General features: G+C 34.6%; 1 protein-coding gene across 3 annotated transcripts in view; it reads right to left on the bottom strand.

The window, feature by feature from the left end:
• The window catches only part of PIGN (phosphatidylinositol glycan anchor biosynthesis class N), a 111,600-nt gene that overhangs the window by 88,215 nt on the left and 4,865 nt on the right, over positions 1-18,520 (bottom strand). The window contains exons 4-8 of one of the 3 annotated variants that reach the window (XM_008705079.2): positions 6,384-6,512; positions 5,365-5,617; positions 2,905-3,026; positions 2,340-2,438; positions 445-551 (exon numbers count right to left, since the gene is read on the bottom strand). In XM_008705079.2, coding sequence (XP_008703301.2) covers positions 445-551; positions 2,340-2,438; positions 2,905-3,026; positions 5,365-5,585 — 549 coding nt within the window. In that variant the 5' untranslated portion in view covers positions 5,586-5,617; positions 6,384-6,512. Of the gene's footprint in view, positions 1-444; positions 552-2,339; positions 2,439-2,904; positions 3,027-5,364; positions 5,618-6,383; positions 7,076-18,520 lie in introns of those variants that run through there. The other 2 variants (XM_040632458.1, XM_008705087.2) reach the window with 2 other exon arrangements.

Genomic DNA, 18,520 nt, shown 5'->3' with positions numbered 1-18,520 from the left:
CCTAAAGTACAATTTTAAAAAAATCCTGTTATTATAAATGCATTACATTTGAATAGCATTTTCAAAAATCTTACATGATCTCACCACTGTAAGAGACTATTGTATGGTCAAAGAATGATCAAGGTTTACCTAGGATTATTCAGCAAATAGGAATGAAATGCAAGTTCCCTGAATTCCAATCTATGGAGCCCATTTAACTGCTGGAAACATGGAATTTAAAAAAGTTTTCTTTTTCAAATTATTTTTTAAAAACTTCCATTAATTGTTTATTGTAGAATGTGTAATTTCTTAGAATCCAGTCTTTTAAAAATAGTATGCTACAAATATAGAACTTTCAAGTTTATGCAAGTAGGAAAAAATTAAGATGTATTTACTAACAAATCAGTTTCTAGTACTTTTGGTACAAATACATGTGCTGAAGAGGATCAACTCAAGAGCACTCACCTTCACATTATCAAAAACCCAAGTATCCAGTTTTGTTACATCATGGGCACCAAAATCCTCACTCTCAGCATCATAGCTATATGTATAAATATGGTCTCCACCAACACCTGAAAAGGAAATTTGGGGAAAAAAAATTTTTTTAACAATTTTTTAAACTGTCATAAAAATATGAAATCATCATTTAAAGATTTTTGTCAGCAACCAGAATTTTTCACAAAGCATTTTGTATTATAATGGGGAAGAGAAAGACAGGAGGAATTATGAACATTTATTTCATGTGCCAGGGACCATGACTTGTACTTTAACCTGCTGTTGCTTTTTGTTCCCACAGTAACATTCTTAATTTAAAAGATACACTACATGTAAGTTAATTAATTTAGCCAAAGTTACAATGCACAACAGCACAAAAATAAACACCAAAGTCTGTCTCCCTGTACAGATTAAACTATTCAATAAATTTGTCTGTCTTAGAACGCTACAACCTAAAACAGATGAAGTCATGTGGTACTTCCTAAAGCAAAAAGAAAATTCAAAAATTTCACTTATCTTATTAATAAAATGTGTATTTTTCTCAATATAAAGGAATAAATATTGCTTAATGTTAAATTCTTTGAAGGGGTCAACAAACATATTAATTTTACACATTTACCAGATTTTATTAAGAATCTAATCAACTTAGTGAATTGCTGAGATAGGCTCTTACAGGTCATGAGGAAGAGATAAAACAAAGTAATAACAATCTCTTTTAATAGCAATGAAGTTCCAATGACACTACCACTGCTCAGCCATTCCACTTCCCACATCCTAAGTACAGATCTGAATGAGTTTGTTGGTTACCATAAATGGAACATTCCTATTGGATTATTTTTGAATCAGGTGTTGGTCTTGTCCTATCAGCAATAGCCAGAAGTAGGAAGGTAAGCTTGGTGAATCATAGCAATGTAATCCACCCTCACCACCACCAGTCCCCCCAAAAGCTAAATTGCTTTCCAAAGAAAGGAGTATATATATATACAAATGGCAAAGAGTTTGAGGTTTTTTACCTTGCCCTACATAATTATGTTCTATGAATATCATATGTAAAATTCTGAATGATATTCTATGAATATCATATGTAAAATTCTTTGCATTCAGGACATACAATAATATTCAATAATGCCAATTATTAAGATTACACCTATGGCTAAGTATAATGTTACAAAACCTTTACATTAAGTGAAATGACCATTCTGCTCTCATTGAAAAGCATTTGATGACACAAAGTTCAAATGGAATCCAATAATTTCAGAAAAATAGTATTAATGAATTTTCTAATCAATGCACAGAAACAAACAGAACAAATCCAAATGGCATGATCTTGATTATATGAAAATAGGAATTATAAGTTACAGCATTTAAATCTTTATGTGAATAACCACAAACTTAATAAATTATCAAAGTAAAATAAGCCAGACATCATCATCATCATCATAATGAAAAATTACATGATAAGCACATTGCTAAATATTTCACAGGAATTATCTAATTTACCTAAACACAAACCTATGAGATACAAATTATTATTATTATCATCACATTTTACAAAAGGCAAACTGAAGTTCAGAGAAGTTATCTAACTTGCCCAATATTATAAAGCAGTTAAATGTTAGAGCCATATACCACTTCATTGAATCCAAGATAATAACAACTGTATCATGTGCCAATATTTCAAGTACAACTAAAAGAAAAAATCAAATGGACATGTCTATCCATTGTAATATACATTCCTATGTCAGAGATGCTAAATATGTAAAAACAAGTATCCCCAAAATCAATAAAATACAGTAATATACAAAAATTACCATATTGATTTATTACCTATACTATCTGAGGAAAATATAATCAATGACTCTTACCTTTGGCAAACATAGTCAAGATATCTGGGCTTCCCCAGCTCCATGTGTACTTGCTTTCATTAACAAGAGAATCAAATCCCACAGGATTTTCCTTCCATCCTTCAGGTCATTGAAAAAAGAAGCAAACAGTAACAGTAGTAACATATACATGGTGAAGTATTAGTATAACCCCTAAAGAAGTATTCTTCAAATAGTAACAATGAGAATAATGAGAACAAATGCAAATTAGTATTAGATTTTATGTTACATGAATTATACCATTTTTTTAAAAGCTTACAATGGATAATTTACTTCTTACTAAAATGCAGAATCACTTTTGAACTTTTCAGAGTTAACATCTAGGAAAACCATGGATCCATCCAGATTGTTTCAGTAGCACAAATAATAAAAGACCAAAGCTTAATTCTTGAATCAACACCAGTGTGTGTTTATGAGTAAAGCATGCTAAAATACTTGCCAAAAGTGTGTCAAAACACACTTCTCTTTGTGTCATGATTCAGTGTTAAAGAAGCAATATATATGCAATAAATTTTTCATATAATAAAGTCATCCATACAAATAATACCTTTGGCAACTGCACTGACATCTTCATAAAACCCAGCTATCAGGGCTACGTGACCTGGCCGAGATTCAGTTGGCACACGTGTATGAGATATCCCCCAGCTGCCTTCGTGCATTATGATATTCCTAAAAGATATTATAGATCAAGAGTTAATACAGACTTTGATTAGATCCTGTTAGAGCTTTAGAAAAATAAGATTATTAAAGTAAGAATCAAAATCAAAAAGTGAGTCAAAATTTAACAAGAAGAGGAATCTTTCTGATCCCAGCTGAGCCCAGTTCTAGTCCTCTGCCTAGCTGGATTCAGCAGCATAAAATGAGCTTAGGCAAGACAAAGAACCACCTGACCACTACACAGAACTATGAGACAAAATACATGATTGTTGTATGAAGCCACAAAGTAGTCAGATGGTTTGTTACATGAGAAATAACTGACACACATAATAATGTCCTATAAATGTTAAATTTCATTAGGTGTGATGTGGTATTGCAGTTATGCAGGAAAAAGTCCTTGTTTTTAGGTGATACATGCTTAAGTGTTTAGTGGTGAAGTGCCATGAGATCTTGCCTTCAAATTATTCAGAAAAAAATAATTAAAAATTTGTGTGTGTGTGTGTGTCTAAGTGTGCGTGTGTATTGAGAGGGACAATGCAAATATGAAAACCATTAAAAATTGCTAAAACTAGGATAAGGGTATACAGATGTTCATCATATAATCCTTTCAATTTCTCTGTGTTGAAAAATTCTCAAAATAAAAAGTTAAAGGTAGGGGAAATGGCTAGATTCCTACTTAGGAGTTAAAATTATATTCCTAAATTTGAGATTAAAACAGGCAAAAGGTTTCTTTTGCTAAAATGTATCAACATTCTTTAAGTTGTAAGGCAATGAAAGCAAAGGACTAGCAATGCCACGGCAGGTGAAAGAGCAGCAGAGCAACAAGCTATAAGACACTGACTGCATTAGAAACAGTTTCCAAGATGAATGCTTGAAGCCCAAAACAGTGACTGTACGTACTGGTTTAGATACTCTTCATTACTGACTTACTCATACTAAAACCAGTTTTGATAAAATGCATGTATAATAGTAAAAGTTTGAAAACCAATGAACCAGTTGTTAAGGGAGAAATATTTTTCAACTTCTTCAGTTATTTAATGAAAACAACTTCAACACAAAGAAGTAAAGAAATTTGGCTATCTCTGTTTAAAAACATTTTCATCAGTTCAAATCATATTTTTTAAAAATCAAAGTGAGGAACAAATAAAACCTTTCACAAACAGGTTTAAAAGAAACGAGAAGATTCCTGAAATTGTAAACACATGATGGCATACAGCATAAGGCTATCAACTATGCGAGCTCTTGGTCTGCTACCCACCAACCAAAGGAGAAAGAAGTGCTACGAGGAAAGCTCACCTTTTCTCTAATAACCGGTATGCTTTTATCTTATTAATTTGCAATAAACTATATTTCTCTCCTCTGACAACTAAGAAATTCATCCAAATATATCACCCAAATTTTAAATTATTTGTAGAAATTTATGTGACACATTTTTGTGAACTGAACTTAACTCTGGTTTGATCTTATTTTCCTATCCATATTTTCCTGCTGCCCTGAGTTGCTCACTTTATTACTTTTATTCTTTAATATGGTATGCATTTCTTTGAGCCACCATAAATTTCTGGAAATTCAACAGAAATCCAAGTTCACTCATTCTTCTAGCAGTCAACAAATATTTAATTGTCTACTATGTTCTAAGAACTGGAAATAAAGTAGTATACAAAACAAAGGCCCAACCTGCACAAAACCTGCACATACTAAGTACTATAAAGAAAACAAAAACACAGTAAAGACATAAAAGTAATGATGGCAGGTGAGAACAGGAGAAGATGGAATATTTTAGATAAATTTTCACTTGAATTTGAGTTTTAATCTCTCTATAACAGCATTAGGAAGGGCTTTTGAGGGAATTGCCATTAATCAGAAAAATAACAATTATTTGTAGGAGCCCCATAAGTTTAAAAAATTAAACATTTCTTTTCAAAGCCACTTCATAAAATATAAAATCACAATTAATAGTGATATAGACTTGGAAGGGCTTTATATATTTTATAATAGGTGTATTTTCAGTTGAACTCTATATTTTCTAGTTAAATAGCACTTTAATTAGCAATTCATTAATATTGATGCTTAATATTAATATTAAAATTCATTATTTTAAAAATGTAACAAGTTTATTTTATAAGAAAAAGATAATATTGTGAGTTGTAAGCCAGGTTTGGGAAATTAGGACAAGTTAGCCCAAGCAGCTAAGGTCATACCTAACTCCTGGGAGAAAATAAATTTGTTAATCCATGAAACAAAGGCAGATGTATATGTGCCCTATTCTCTTTCTCGTCATTACTTCTAGATAAAACGGTGTCAAGGTAACATTTTCCAAAGAGGTCTTTGTATCGGTTGACATGCTTACCTAATAAATGGCGCTCTAGGATTTCCATTTTCGTCTAATTCATAAAGTGTATCTGCCCGCAGGCCATCAGCAACAAACAGTACTAATCTTTTTGCTGGAGGAGGCAATGGTGTAAACTGAGGAGTCATTCCATGAACCAAAGGAGACGTAAAATAAATATCAAAGATGGAGCCGAAGAACACAAAATGTACAAGCAATCCCAAAATAAAGAAGAGCAGCATAGCCAGTGTAACTAATTAATCTTCAAGACAAACTGAAAGAGGGAACAAAATTAAATCTGGGTAAACCTTAATGCAATTATACATATTTCACGTATTTTGATGACTGCATATAGATTGAACATATATTTTAAAATATTACATAATTTACAACTTCACTTTCATTTATGGTGGCAACAATAAACATTATTTAATAAGGAGGTAATACTGAAATAAAATACATGATAAAAAACACTCACACAAAAAGAGAAAGTTCAGGTATAATACCCAATTAACACCACAAACTATTTATAATAAATTTAAGTGTATACTAAGCTCATAAAAACTACCACAGGATCAAAAAACAAATAATTAACTGAGTCCTAAAATGAGTCAGGGTTCAGTCAAATCAAATCCTATATAAAATAGAAAATATAATTCATGGTGCTCTTGGTCACCCATATGACCACCATTGATATTCTTGGAATTTAACATTACTTAAAGTTTGAGGATTTTTTTTTTTTTTACTTTTGGTTATCACCTCAGGAGACTTGTATATTCCCCTGACAAATAATATTAATTTTTGTCCATTTAGCTAAATTATAGGAAGGAAAAAGTAGTTAAAATCCATGTGTTTCAGAAAATGTACACTCATTAAAGGAACACTTTTAGTTCCCTGAACCAGTAAAAAAAAAGTGAAAGTTACATTCATTCATTCAATTAAATGTTCTTGTACATATTCTGTACATAATTGTGTGGGGGGTACAACAGAGAACACCAAGAAGACACAGTCACAGATCTGATAAGTTTACACATACTTACGGAAGGAAAATTAAGCAACATGAAACATTTAAATAATACTGTAAAACAGTATGCCATTAACTGCCAAGATCAAGTCCATGGGAATACTTTTCAAGCCAGTCTATAATTTACTTTTGTTGGTGAATCTCCCTGCAGATTAAAAACAACAAAGTACTCTTAACTCGTCTTTTTGTAATATAACTAACATTGGTTACACACAGTGACCCTTGGCTGAAAAACACCAAGGATGAAGTAATTTTAATTACAAACACATCTTATTCTTCCCGGCCTGAAGAATTACCTCATAGAAGGAAAGGGTGGCAAAAAAACAAAACAAACAAAAAAAAAAACCCTTGTCAAAGTTAAGCACATCATAACAAGAATATAAAATAGAGTTAAACGGCCAAATTATGGGCCACTTTTTTCCTGAGAGATTTAAGAGTCAAGTAAGTATCAAAGATATTCCACAAAGTATAAAAGTCCCTTAGTGTGTAGATGCTATTCTGCAACCTAAGGCAAGACTCTCAGAATAAATATTCTGCTCTTTCTAGTATATATGAGCTTTCAACTACACAGCAAGCACCGTCTAAATAATGGTATTCTGAATATAAAAATAAAACAATCACAGGGTGCCTGGGTGGCAAGGTCGGTCGGGTGTCTGATTCTTGGTTTCAGCTCAGGTTGTGATCTCGGGGTTGTGGGATCAAGTCCTCATCAGGCTCCGTGCTCAGCACAGAGTCTGCTTGAGACTCTCTCTCTCTCCCTCTGCCCTTACCCCTGTACTCTCTCTCTAAAATACATAAATAAATCTTTAAAAAATAAAAAAATTAAACAATGTGGTAAGTTTGGAAAATACAGAAAAATTACTTATGATTTTACCACCTAAAGAAAAATCTGTTACATTTCTCACAGTTTTTATCCAATCTACCTTTTTATAAAGGCTCACAATTTCATGCATTGATTTTTCTTTATTATACATTAACATTTTTTTGTTATTTAAAAAAAAAACTCTTCTTACACATTATTTACCATCCCACGCTAATAGGCACATCTTAATTTTCCTGATCACCTCCAAACTGTTAAACATTGAGTTGTTTTCCATTTTTTTCATTATTAAAAATGTCAACATAATTTAAATTTGAATGTAATTTTTATGTTAACTTTTAGACATTTCATATTGTGTTTAAAATACTGCCTGTAAATGCGATACTGAGTCAAAAGGCTATGAGCACCTTTAAGGCTTCTGGTACACTATATGTGGAAATGATTATTTGTTTGTTTATTTTAAAGCTTTTATATATTTATTTGTCAGAAAGAGAGAGCACACACGCACAAGCAGGGAGAGTGGCAGGCAGAGGGAGAAGCAGGCTCCTGCTGAGCAAGGAGCCCAATGCAAGAATCGATTCCAGGATCCTGAGATCATGACCTGAGCCAAAGGCAGACGCTTAACTGACTGAGCCACCCAGGGATCCCTGGAGATAATTTTTTAGCTGAATACTGATTATCCTAATGATAATTTCATTTAACACTTGCAAGGTAGATTTCACTTGTCTATCTCACGAGCTCTCCTAAAGAAAAAGCTAGCACTTCAAATAGACACAGTGTAACAAACCAAATTTGATGAATTAACAAGAACACATTAAGAATACTCTAAATGACAATATTTCAAATAGAGAAATTATTATTAATACCAGTGTTTCAAGAAAGGAAGCTGTGGTCAACTTTGTCAGATACAGTTAAGACTGGAGTAAGAGCAGGGCAGCAGGTGATTTGGTTGCTGGACGTTCTTGTTAACCTTACTGAGAAATTTCAATAGAGTAGTGAGGGCTGAGCCCCATTTGAAGTGCTTGTTTGAAAACTGAACAGGAGGTGAGGAAGGGAAAGACAGTGGAAAGAGCACAGCTCTTTGGGAAAGTATTAACTCTGAAGAAAATAAGAAAAATGAAAATTGATGTAGGGCCAATAGAGGGTTTTCTTCAGCTAGGAAATAGTAGATTTAGGTGTCGAGGAATGACTTTGAATGTAAAAAGAGATCAGTGCTGCAGCAGAAAGCTGGAATAGCTGCAGGAGCTAAAAATCCTTCCGATAGGGATGCCTGGGTGGCTCAGTCGGTTAAGCATCTGCCTTCAGCTCAGGTCATGATCCCAGGGTCCTGGGATTGAGTCCCACATCAGGCTCTGCTCAGCGAGGAGCCTGCTTCTTCCTCTGCCCCTCTCCCTGCTCATGCTCTCTCTCTCTCTGACAAATAAATAAATAAAATCTTTAAAAAAAAGAAGAAGTTTAAAGAAGGATACTTCTTTAAAAAAACAAAGAAACAAACAAAAACCCAACCTTCTGATCACCAGAAAAGATGGAACCTAGGACATAAGTGGAGGAGTTGACCTACTCCTGGTTTCCCTGGGATCTTCCTGGTTTCCCTGGGATCTTCCTGCTTTGGGCACTGAAGGTCTTGCATTCCAGGGAAGTTCTCAGCTCCACACAAACTGTTTCTGGGTTCTTCAGTTCACTAGTCCTATGACAGCCTGCTTCTCAACTTTCTTGCATCTTCTCAAAAGTCGCCTCCTCAAGATTTCTCTGACCACCCAAAAGTAGACCCCTCCCTCATTTTCCTTGATTTAAATACTCATACATTCTGTAGAAGCCCATTTTTCAAATGCTAACAAGGAACCCTGTGATAATTCTTTCAGATCCAAAAAATTATCTACTAATGTATGTTTTAACTTTTTTAAACATATGCATATTAAATTAAAATTACCCCTAGCTGCTTTTCTTTTTGAATATAAGGGCTCTCTGCCATAATACATTCCACTTATTTAAACAAGTGTTAATTATTTTAAGGTCAAGAGTCTTACTAATTTTTCACAAGCATTCTAAAGATTGGCACCTATTTTTAAATTTTTCAGTCAACTTTATTAAAGTATATTTTATACAAAAAAAATGGACTCATTTTAAGTTTTACAAGTTTTGGCAAACATATATTCACATAACTACCAGAATTTAGATCTAGAATATTTTCTCTCAAAGAAGTAGTTCCCCCATGTCCCTCTAAAGGTAATCTCTGCCCCACAGTCCTGACCAGAAGCCATTGCTGATTTGTCTTCTCTGATTCAAGATTAATGTTGACTGTTCTAGAACATCACTGAGATGGAATCATGCAGTATGCAGTTTGTTGTACCTATTTTCATTCAGCATAATATTTTTCATGCATGTGATTTAGTTGTTTGTTGCTTTTTAATATTAAGAAGTATTCCATTATATGGATATACTACCAATTGTTTATCTCTTCAACTCTTAAAGGATATATGGATTGTTTCCAGTTTTTGGCTAGTATAAATAAGGCTTCTTAGAACAGTAAATGCACAAGACTTTATGTATTTGTGCTTTCATTTCTCTTGAATAAATATACAGAATTAGAATTGCTGGGTTAAATGGCAAGCAGAAGTTTAAATTTATAAAAGGAATTGTCAAACTTTTCCCAAGCTGTTTTATCTACCCGTTATACACACTGTTTTACACAATGTCCTTTCAGAAAGTGTTTTAAAACCTTATTGACAATCTATAATTTTGCTACGAATGCAATATAAGAATTTATCCTCACTTTTAGAGTAAGTGTAATGTGCCTTATATTCTTTCATATATTGTGTATAACGTTTCTCCACAGTGAGAGTGCTCAATTATAGCACTAGCTACTATTGACTGAGTGCCCACTCTGCATCAGATCCTGGGCTGGGGTACTTTACTTACATTATTTCCTCTAATCTTCAGAATCTGTTTTGTCAATGAAGCATTAGAACCCCCATTTTCACAGCAGGGAATTGAGTCTCACGGGGCCTAAGTGATGCTCCAAAGATCACATAGCTCGTAAGGGGAAGAGCTGAGATTTGATACCTGGGTCACATCATTGGAGACCATAAGCTTTTTCTAACACTTATTCAGATGACCAGTGTGTCCACACCTGATCTCAGTATCTTTCTTTGAGGGGCAGGATGGCATAACGGTAGAGAGTAAGTACCAAAGCATTCCACTGCAGGGATTCAAATCCTGCCTTCTCTACTTACTAGCTGTGTGACTTAAGGCAAGTTATTTAATCTCTGTGTGCCACAGTTTCATTAAATGGGGATAACAATAGTACCTACTTGCTGGGGTGTTATTAGAATTGAGTTAATATGGGGGCACCTGGATGGCTCAGTTGGTTAAGCGTCTGCCTTCGGCTTAGGTCATGATCTCGGGGTCCTGGGATCGAGCCCCACATTAGGCTCCCTGCTCAGTGGAAGGTCTGCTTCTCCCTCTCCCTCTGCCTCTGCCCCATACTTGTGCTCACTCTCTCTCTCACACATAAATTCTTAAAAAAAAAAAATTAAGTTATTATGTGTAAAATATGCAGGAGAGTGCCTATCACAGTAAGTACTCATTAAGTATTAGCTAGTATTATTGTTCCTGATGTACATGAAGTTGGATTGCTCATGTGAGAAAAACTCGTTTGCCACCCTCGTTGACTTTAAAATCTAATCTAATAGATGTAAATCTCTTGGAGGACCAAGTCCCAAACTGTTTTATACCAAAGCATCAACTTTAGTGTCATTGCTCTACTGCTACTTTCCTTATCTATATGGTTTTTTTTTTTTTTTTTAAATTCTGGTAAGAACACTTAACATGGGAGATCTACCCTTTTTTTTTTTTTTTTAAGATTTTATTTATTTATTTGACAGAGAGAGAGAGACAGCCAGCGAGAGAGGGAACACAAGCAGGGGGAGTGGGAGAGGAAGAAGCAGGCTCCCAGCAGAGGAGCCCGATGTGGGGCTCGACCCCAGGACTCTGGGATCACGCCCTGAGCCGAAGGCAGATGCTTAACGACTGAGCCACCCAGGTGCCCCTGGGAGATCTACCCTTTACAAGTGTATAATACAGTATTGCTAACTACTGGCACAATGTTGTACAGCAGATGTCTAGAACTTACTCATCTTGGGTAACTGAGATTTTATAGCTGTTGAACTCCTCCCATTTCTCCTTCCCCCCAGACCCTGGCAACCATCATTCTATCTCTGCTTCCATGACTCTGACTCTCTTAGATATCTCATATAAGAAGAATCATGCAATATTTGTCTTTTTCTGACTAGCTTATTTCAGCTAGCATAAAGTCCTCCAGGCCAGAAATGTCTGATGGCCCCAGTTGCTCCATATATTTGCCAACAATATTTGGTATTGTAGCCTGTTTAATTTTGCCTTTTCTGTATGTGGGAGTGTACTTGTAACCTACTATGGTTTTAACTTACATTTCCCTGATAACCAATGATGTTGAACAACTTCTCATGTGTTTAACGGACATTTTTTTTTTAATACTCCTTTTCCCCCCTTTTCATTTTTAAGTGTTTTTCAAAGAGCAGTACTTTTCGATTTTGGTTAAGTTCAATTAATTTTTCTTTTGGTTACCTATTTTGTGTCCTACATAAAGAATTTTTGTAAATGATAGCACTTTCTTCAATACAGATTTTTAATACTTGTTATTTGAAAATAATTTCAACCTGAGAAAAAAGTTGCAAGCATAATGGTACAAAAACCTATATACCCCTTAGCCACATACATCTATGCTAACATTTGTTTGCTTTGTCATTTTTTCTCTTTCCTTTCCTGTCCCTGCTTTCTCTACCTTACCCCTCATGAGTATACATACACCTGTGTGTGCATGTGCATGTGTGTAAAATCACATAATATTGTTTCGGAACTATCTGAAGATAAGTTACATACACTATGGCCCTTAACCCCTAAATACTTCGGTGTTTATTCCTGAGAACAATGATACTTTCTTATATACCGACAGCAATTGTCAACTTCAATAAATTCAATGTCAGTATTTTATCTCATCTACCATCTGTACTCCACAATTTTTTGAAGTGCCCCAATAATGTTCTTCATAGAATTTTTACAGCTCTACTGAGGCATAACTGGTCTATAACAGACTGTACAGATTTAAAATGTACAACAAACAAAGTCAAGAAAATGAGTATACCCATAACCCTCAAAACTTTCCTCATGCTTGTGTAATTCACCCCTACATGTTTTATATTTTTTGATATTATTGTAAATGATATTTTGTATTTCAATTTCCCCTTGTTAGTTCTTAAATCACCGATTTTTACACATTCATCTTGTATCCTGCAACACTGACAAACTGTTATATAGTAGCTTTTATGTAGATACCTTTTGATTTTCTACAGAGATAATTATATCACCTATGAATGAAGGACTTCTTCCTTGTCATTATAAATGTCTTTTATCTCTGTCTCATGCTTACTGTACTGTCTAGGACCTCTAGTATGATGTTGAACAGATGTGGTAACAACAGAAATCCTTGTCTTCCGAATCTAGGGTGAAAGCTGTCAGTTTTCCAGGTTTGGGAAATCTCCTTTAGTAAGTTAAAGAAGTTCACTTTCACTCCTATGTGTGGAGTTTAAAATCATGAATGGATGCTGGATGTTGTCAAATGTTTTTTGTTGGATCTATTGAGAGGTCATGATCATTTGGTTTTTCTATTTCAGCCTCTTAATTTGGTGAATTACACTGATTAAATTACAAATGTTAAACCAAGCTTGCATTCCCAGAATAAACCCTACTTGGTCATTAAGTGTTATCCTTTCTATGAACTGTTAGATTTCATTTGCTAAAATATTACTTAGCATAATTAAAACAATGTTTATGAAAAGATATTAGACTCTAATTTTCTTTTCTTGTAATGTCTTTCTCTGTTCTTGGTATCAGGCAATGAGTTGGGAAGTGTTGCTACCTCTTTTATTTTTTTTGGAAGAGTTTGTGTAGAATTTGTATTATTTCTTCCTTTATTGTGTAACAGAATTCACTCATGAAACTACTGGCTTGAAGTTTTCTTCGCGGGAAGGTTTTTAACTATAGATTTAATTTCTTCATATATATATAGGGATATTCAGAGTATTTACTAATTGTTGAGTAAGCTTTGGTAGTTATACCTTTTAAGAAATTTGTTGATTTCACCAAATTGTTAAATTTATTGGTCTAAAATTATTCACAGTATTATATTCAATTATTATCCTTTTTTTCTATCTTCCATTCCATGACACAGTCTATCAGGTATCATATTCAGTTGTTCAAAGAAGGTCATTTTTCAAGTACTTAATTCATTTCAGTTAGATCTTAAACTCTAGTCAGAGTTAAAGTACATATGGTATATTTGGATGTAAAAGCTCACACTATTTATTCTTTTTTAAAGATTTTATTTATTCATTTGACAAAGACAGAGAGAAAGAGCACAAGCAGGAGGGGGGCACAGAAGAAGAGGGAAAAACAGGCTTCCCGTTGAACAGGGAGCCAGGTGCAGGGCTCAATCCCAGGACTCTGGGCTCAGGACCTGAGCTGAAGGCAGATGCTTAACCGACTGAAACACCCAGGCGTTCCAAGCTCACATTGATTTAAAGATCTCTTTATCATGGAAACGTTAGTACTTTCTATCATGGTTATAAATAAGCAAACATCTATGTCATTTCCCACTTTCATTTGCATTTACAAATAACTCCCTGGCCTTAACATTCTTTCTTTTTTCCCATTGCTATTACACAGCTTTTCTGAATAAAGTAGCAAAGTCTATGTGTTAAAGGAACATATAAATTTACCACTACCCAAAAGCTTACTGAAGTAGTCAAACAAAAATTTTATTTGAGAACTTTGACCTTCCCAGAGCTGTAACAGCCAAAGTAAAAATCACACCCTGTTGGATCTCAGTCAAGTCACTCCCTGTCTTAGTTTCCTTATCCATAAAAAAAAGATACCACGAGCCTTATTCCATGGCAGGAGTCTAGTGGGAAGTAACTAAGACATGGCATCATATAAATGTAAAGCACTAGGAATACTCTAAACTAGATTATAAAGCACTTGATTTTTATTTTTGTTGTTTAAATCAAACTCTCAATAGTTGAGTTTACATTATTTTAAAAGAAAGCAATAAAGAAAAAGGTATACTGTATTTTTCTGTTCCAGTCAAATCAATTTTATAACTTCTTACAGACTTGGAATATTCATTACCACCAAATATTAATGATACAAACACTATAGTTATTTACTATTTCTCAGTGTCCAGCTGGGTCCTCTTTTTCTTTCTTTCTTTCTTTCTTTCTTTCTTTCTTTCTTTCTTTTTTTTTTTTTTTTTAAGATTTTATTTATTTATGTGACAGAGAGACAGCAAGAGAGGGAACACAAGCAGGGGGTGTGGGAGAGGAAGAAGCAGGCTCCTAGCAGAGGAGCCTGGTGTGGGACTCGATCCCAGAACACCGGGATCATGCCCTGAGCCGAAGGCAGACGCTTAACGACTGTGCTACCCAGGCACCCCATCTTTCTTTCTTTTTTTGAGAGACAGACTGTGAGTGGAGGGGAGGGGCAGAGAGGGAAAGAGAGACTCTTAAGCAGGCTTACACCCAGTGCAGAGCCCTACATGGGGCTGGATCCCACAACCCTGAGATCATGACCCCACCTGAAATCAAGAGTTGGTTGCTCAACCGACTGAGCCACACAGGCACCTCTGGGTTCTATTTTGAAAAGGGCTTGTGTTTCTTACTTCTCCACATTCACGACCACCACATAAGTTCATCATGTCCTCACCTGGACCATTTCAACAATCTACAAATGGGTTTCCCTACTGAACTATATGATACAAATTCTTATATATTGTACTCTACAAACCATACTAAATTTCATTGGTCATTATTTTTTTCTAATTGGTCTTTAGGAATTTTATACATAGGCCTTAACGCCAAAACTCATGTACTTTCTAACCCACTTTCAAGTGATCCTTGTTTTTGAATAATTTATATCTATGTAAGAGAGATAAGGTCAAATAAGAGTCTAAAAGAATTCCAGGAAGGAAAATCAAATGAGAATATATTTTTCTATAAAATCATGTTAGAGATAATTACTTCATCAGGTAATAACTTGAGATCTTTATCTCCACCAGAATACAATGAGATATTGATGACCTTGGAATCTCACACCTGTTTTCCACAGAAGAATGCCAATTAATAAATGTAAAAGGAATGAGAAACATATAAAATTACACCACAGTAATACTTATTGCCACTAAGATGCATTGATAAACGCTAAACTCAGTGGGTGAAAGTTTGAGGCAAACAGGATATTTGCATTCTCAAAGAAATCTCTCCCAAATAAATATTAATTACAAAGGGAAAAACACTAACTTACAATGGAAAAACCCCTCAGACACCACCTTACCAAGTGGTCCAAGTTAACATAACTAGTAATAAGACACATTAACACCATGTAACCCTAATATGGTGCACTAAGAAAGGCACAACACAGTATATTTTTGGCAAAAGATATACATGGGAGTATATCAGACAGACTCAAATCGAGAAACAGTCTGCAAAATAATGGACCAGTATTCTTCAAAACTATCATGGTCATGAAAGACAAGGAAAGACTGAGGAACTGTCATAGAATGGAGGCTGAAGAGACATAACCAAATACAATAAGGAAACCTGGACTGGATCCTGGATCAGAAAATAGACAACATCAGAAAAACTGGTGAATTTCAAGTAAGAACTGTAGATTAGTTGATAGTTTAATGCAAATGTTAATGTCCCAGTTATGATAACTATACTGTGGTTATGTAAGATGTTTACATTAGGTGCAGTGTGAAAGGTGTAAAATAACTCTCTGTACTATTTTTGTAACTTTTCTATGGACCTAAATATAGAGTAGAAAAAAATTAATTTGGAATGTAAGTAGAAAAAAAATTAATTTGAAGCCTAAGGCTGTACTCAAAAGATAACACTAACTAGAGTCATAGTTAAAACCACCACAAATGTTGTGGATAGCTCTGATTTCATGTAACCTATGTTCTTGTAAATAAAGGTTATTTACTAGGCTCATAGGCTTTAAGTGAAAGATGGTGTTTCGCAGTTCTCTTAGGCTCTGTTCACCTGCCATGTGAAGAGTAAATATTGCCAGTTAAAACCGTAAGGAAGAGGCACCTGGGTGGCTCAGTTGTTAAGCAGACGCCTGCCTTCAGCTCAGGGCGTGATCCTAGAGTCCTGGGACAGAGCTCCGTATCAGGCTCCCTGCTCTGCTGGGAGCCTGCTTCTTCCTCTCCCGCTCCCCCTGCTTGTGTTCCCTCTCTCATTGGCTGTCTCTCGGTCAAATAAATAAATAAAAATCTTAAAAAAAAAAAAAAAACAACTGTAAGGAAGTAGCTGAGACCGGCACACAACAGAATATTATCAGGTAAACTACTAAGCCAGGTTATTAACACTAGTTCATTTGCTTCTTTACACTTATTATTTTGGGGTGCATATCTTTTTCATCACAATGTATGTCACTTTCAAGTGAAAACTATGTGTGACTTTTACAAATGCCATAAAAGAACTAATTTTCAAATTTCTTCATGGCTAGTAGAACAGAGGTTGTTAGTTATTTAACTAACTAAGGATTCATATCCAGCTTGAGAAGAATTCAATTTTTTTCTTTCTATCTAATGTCCTTTATCTGTTCCAGGATACCACAGTACAGTTACTTATCATGTCTCGTTAGGCATCTCGGCTGGGACAATTTCTCAAAGTTTGCTTGTTCTGATGACCTTGCGAGTTCTGAAGAATACTAGGTCAGGTATATTGTAGGAGACTCCTATAGGTATTTATCTGATGCTTTTCTCACGATTAGGATGGAGTTATGGAAGAGGAGAGAAGAGGGAGGAAAACTACATGTGTAAGGTACCATTTTTATCACATCTTACCAAGGGTGTATGCCATCAACATGGCTTATCACAACTGACATTAAATTTGATCATCTGGCCGAGGCAGTGTTTGTCAGGCTTCTCCACTATAAATTTAATGATTTCATATTGTACTCTTTGGCAGGAAGCTGCTATGTACAACCAATACTTAAGAGTGAGGAGTTGTACTGAGTTATACTCTATATTCTGAGATCATGAAGTAACCTATATAGATTATTTGAATTCCTCTACAGGGAGGGTTTACATTTTAAACTCAGTCAATCGTGTGATTAAAAGCTGTCATTCTACAAGATTTGATTAACATTATAATCACCGATATTTGCACTCATGCATTCCCCATCCTACTTAGAAAATCATTTTTATCAGTATACATGCAAAGCCATTATTCCTTTTATGAGCCTATTCTAGCCAGCACTATAAAAAACTTAAAAATTACTTTAAAATTTGGATATATATTCTATTATATAACCATACTACAATTTATTTGAAAATTATCCTGATAGACATTGTCCGCTATTGTCATTACTACAAAGAATGCTTTAATTTAGTCTGTCTCTCATGGTAAAACTGTATTCTCAACTTTACACTATAGTAGCAAAGTGTCAATAATGATTTAGATGCACACCAACAGTGTATGAGAATTCCTATTTTCTCTAAATCCCCACAATTGACTGGTATTATCATATTTACCTTATGCCAATCTAAACAGATGAAATGGCATCCTGTTGTTTGAGTATCTATTTGCCTGATTACTAATGAGGGTTAACATCTTTCCGTGTTTTTACTGGCCAATTGGGTTTCCTATCCTTTCAACTGTGTGTCCATATCCTTTGATCAAATAGGATTACGCTTGTTGGCCTTTTTTCTTTGACTTGTACATTATATTTGTGTATCTCTCTATATAAATATAAACATATATATACAAACAAACATAAATTTGTTTATGGTGCTTTCTGTTAAATTGAAGTTTTATAACTTTATTTATTTTTTTTAAAAGATTTTATTTATTTGACAGAGACAGCCAGCGAGAGAGGGAACACAAGCAGGGGGAGTGGGAGAGGAAGAAGCAGGCTCCTAGCGGAGGAGCCTGATGTGGGGCTCGATCCCAGAACGCTGGGATCACACCCTGAGCCAAAGGCAGACGCTTAACAAATACGCCACCCAGGCGCCCCTGAAGTTTTATAACTTTAATACAGTATAATTTACCAAATTTATCCTTTCTGGACTAAGTTTTTTTGTATTTTCCATATGAAAACTTTCCTTGTTTTTATGGCACATAAAAATAGTTTTAAATTAGAACTAAATGCTAAGTTTTAGATTTTTGCTTTTCACCTGTCATTATCTAGAATTTACTTGTACGTGGTGTGAGACAGAGATCTAGTTTGAAGCT

Source organism: Ursus maritimus, unplaced genomic scaffold (genome assembly GCF_017311325.1).
Source record: "Ursus maritimus isolate PB19 unplaced genomic scaffold, ASM1731132v1 scaffold_18, whole genome shotgun sequence".
Classification (NCBI taxonomy): Eukaryota; Metazoa; Chordata; class Mammalia; order Carnivora; family Ursidae; genus Ursus; species Ursus maritimus.
This window is presented reverse-complemented; position numbering and strand designations above follow the sequence as displayed.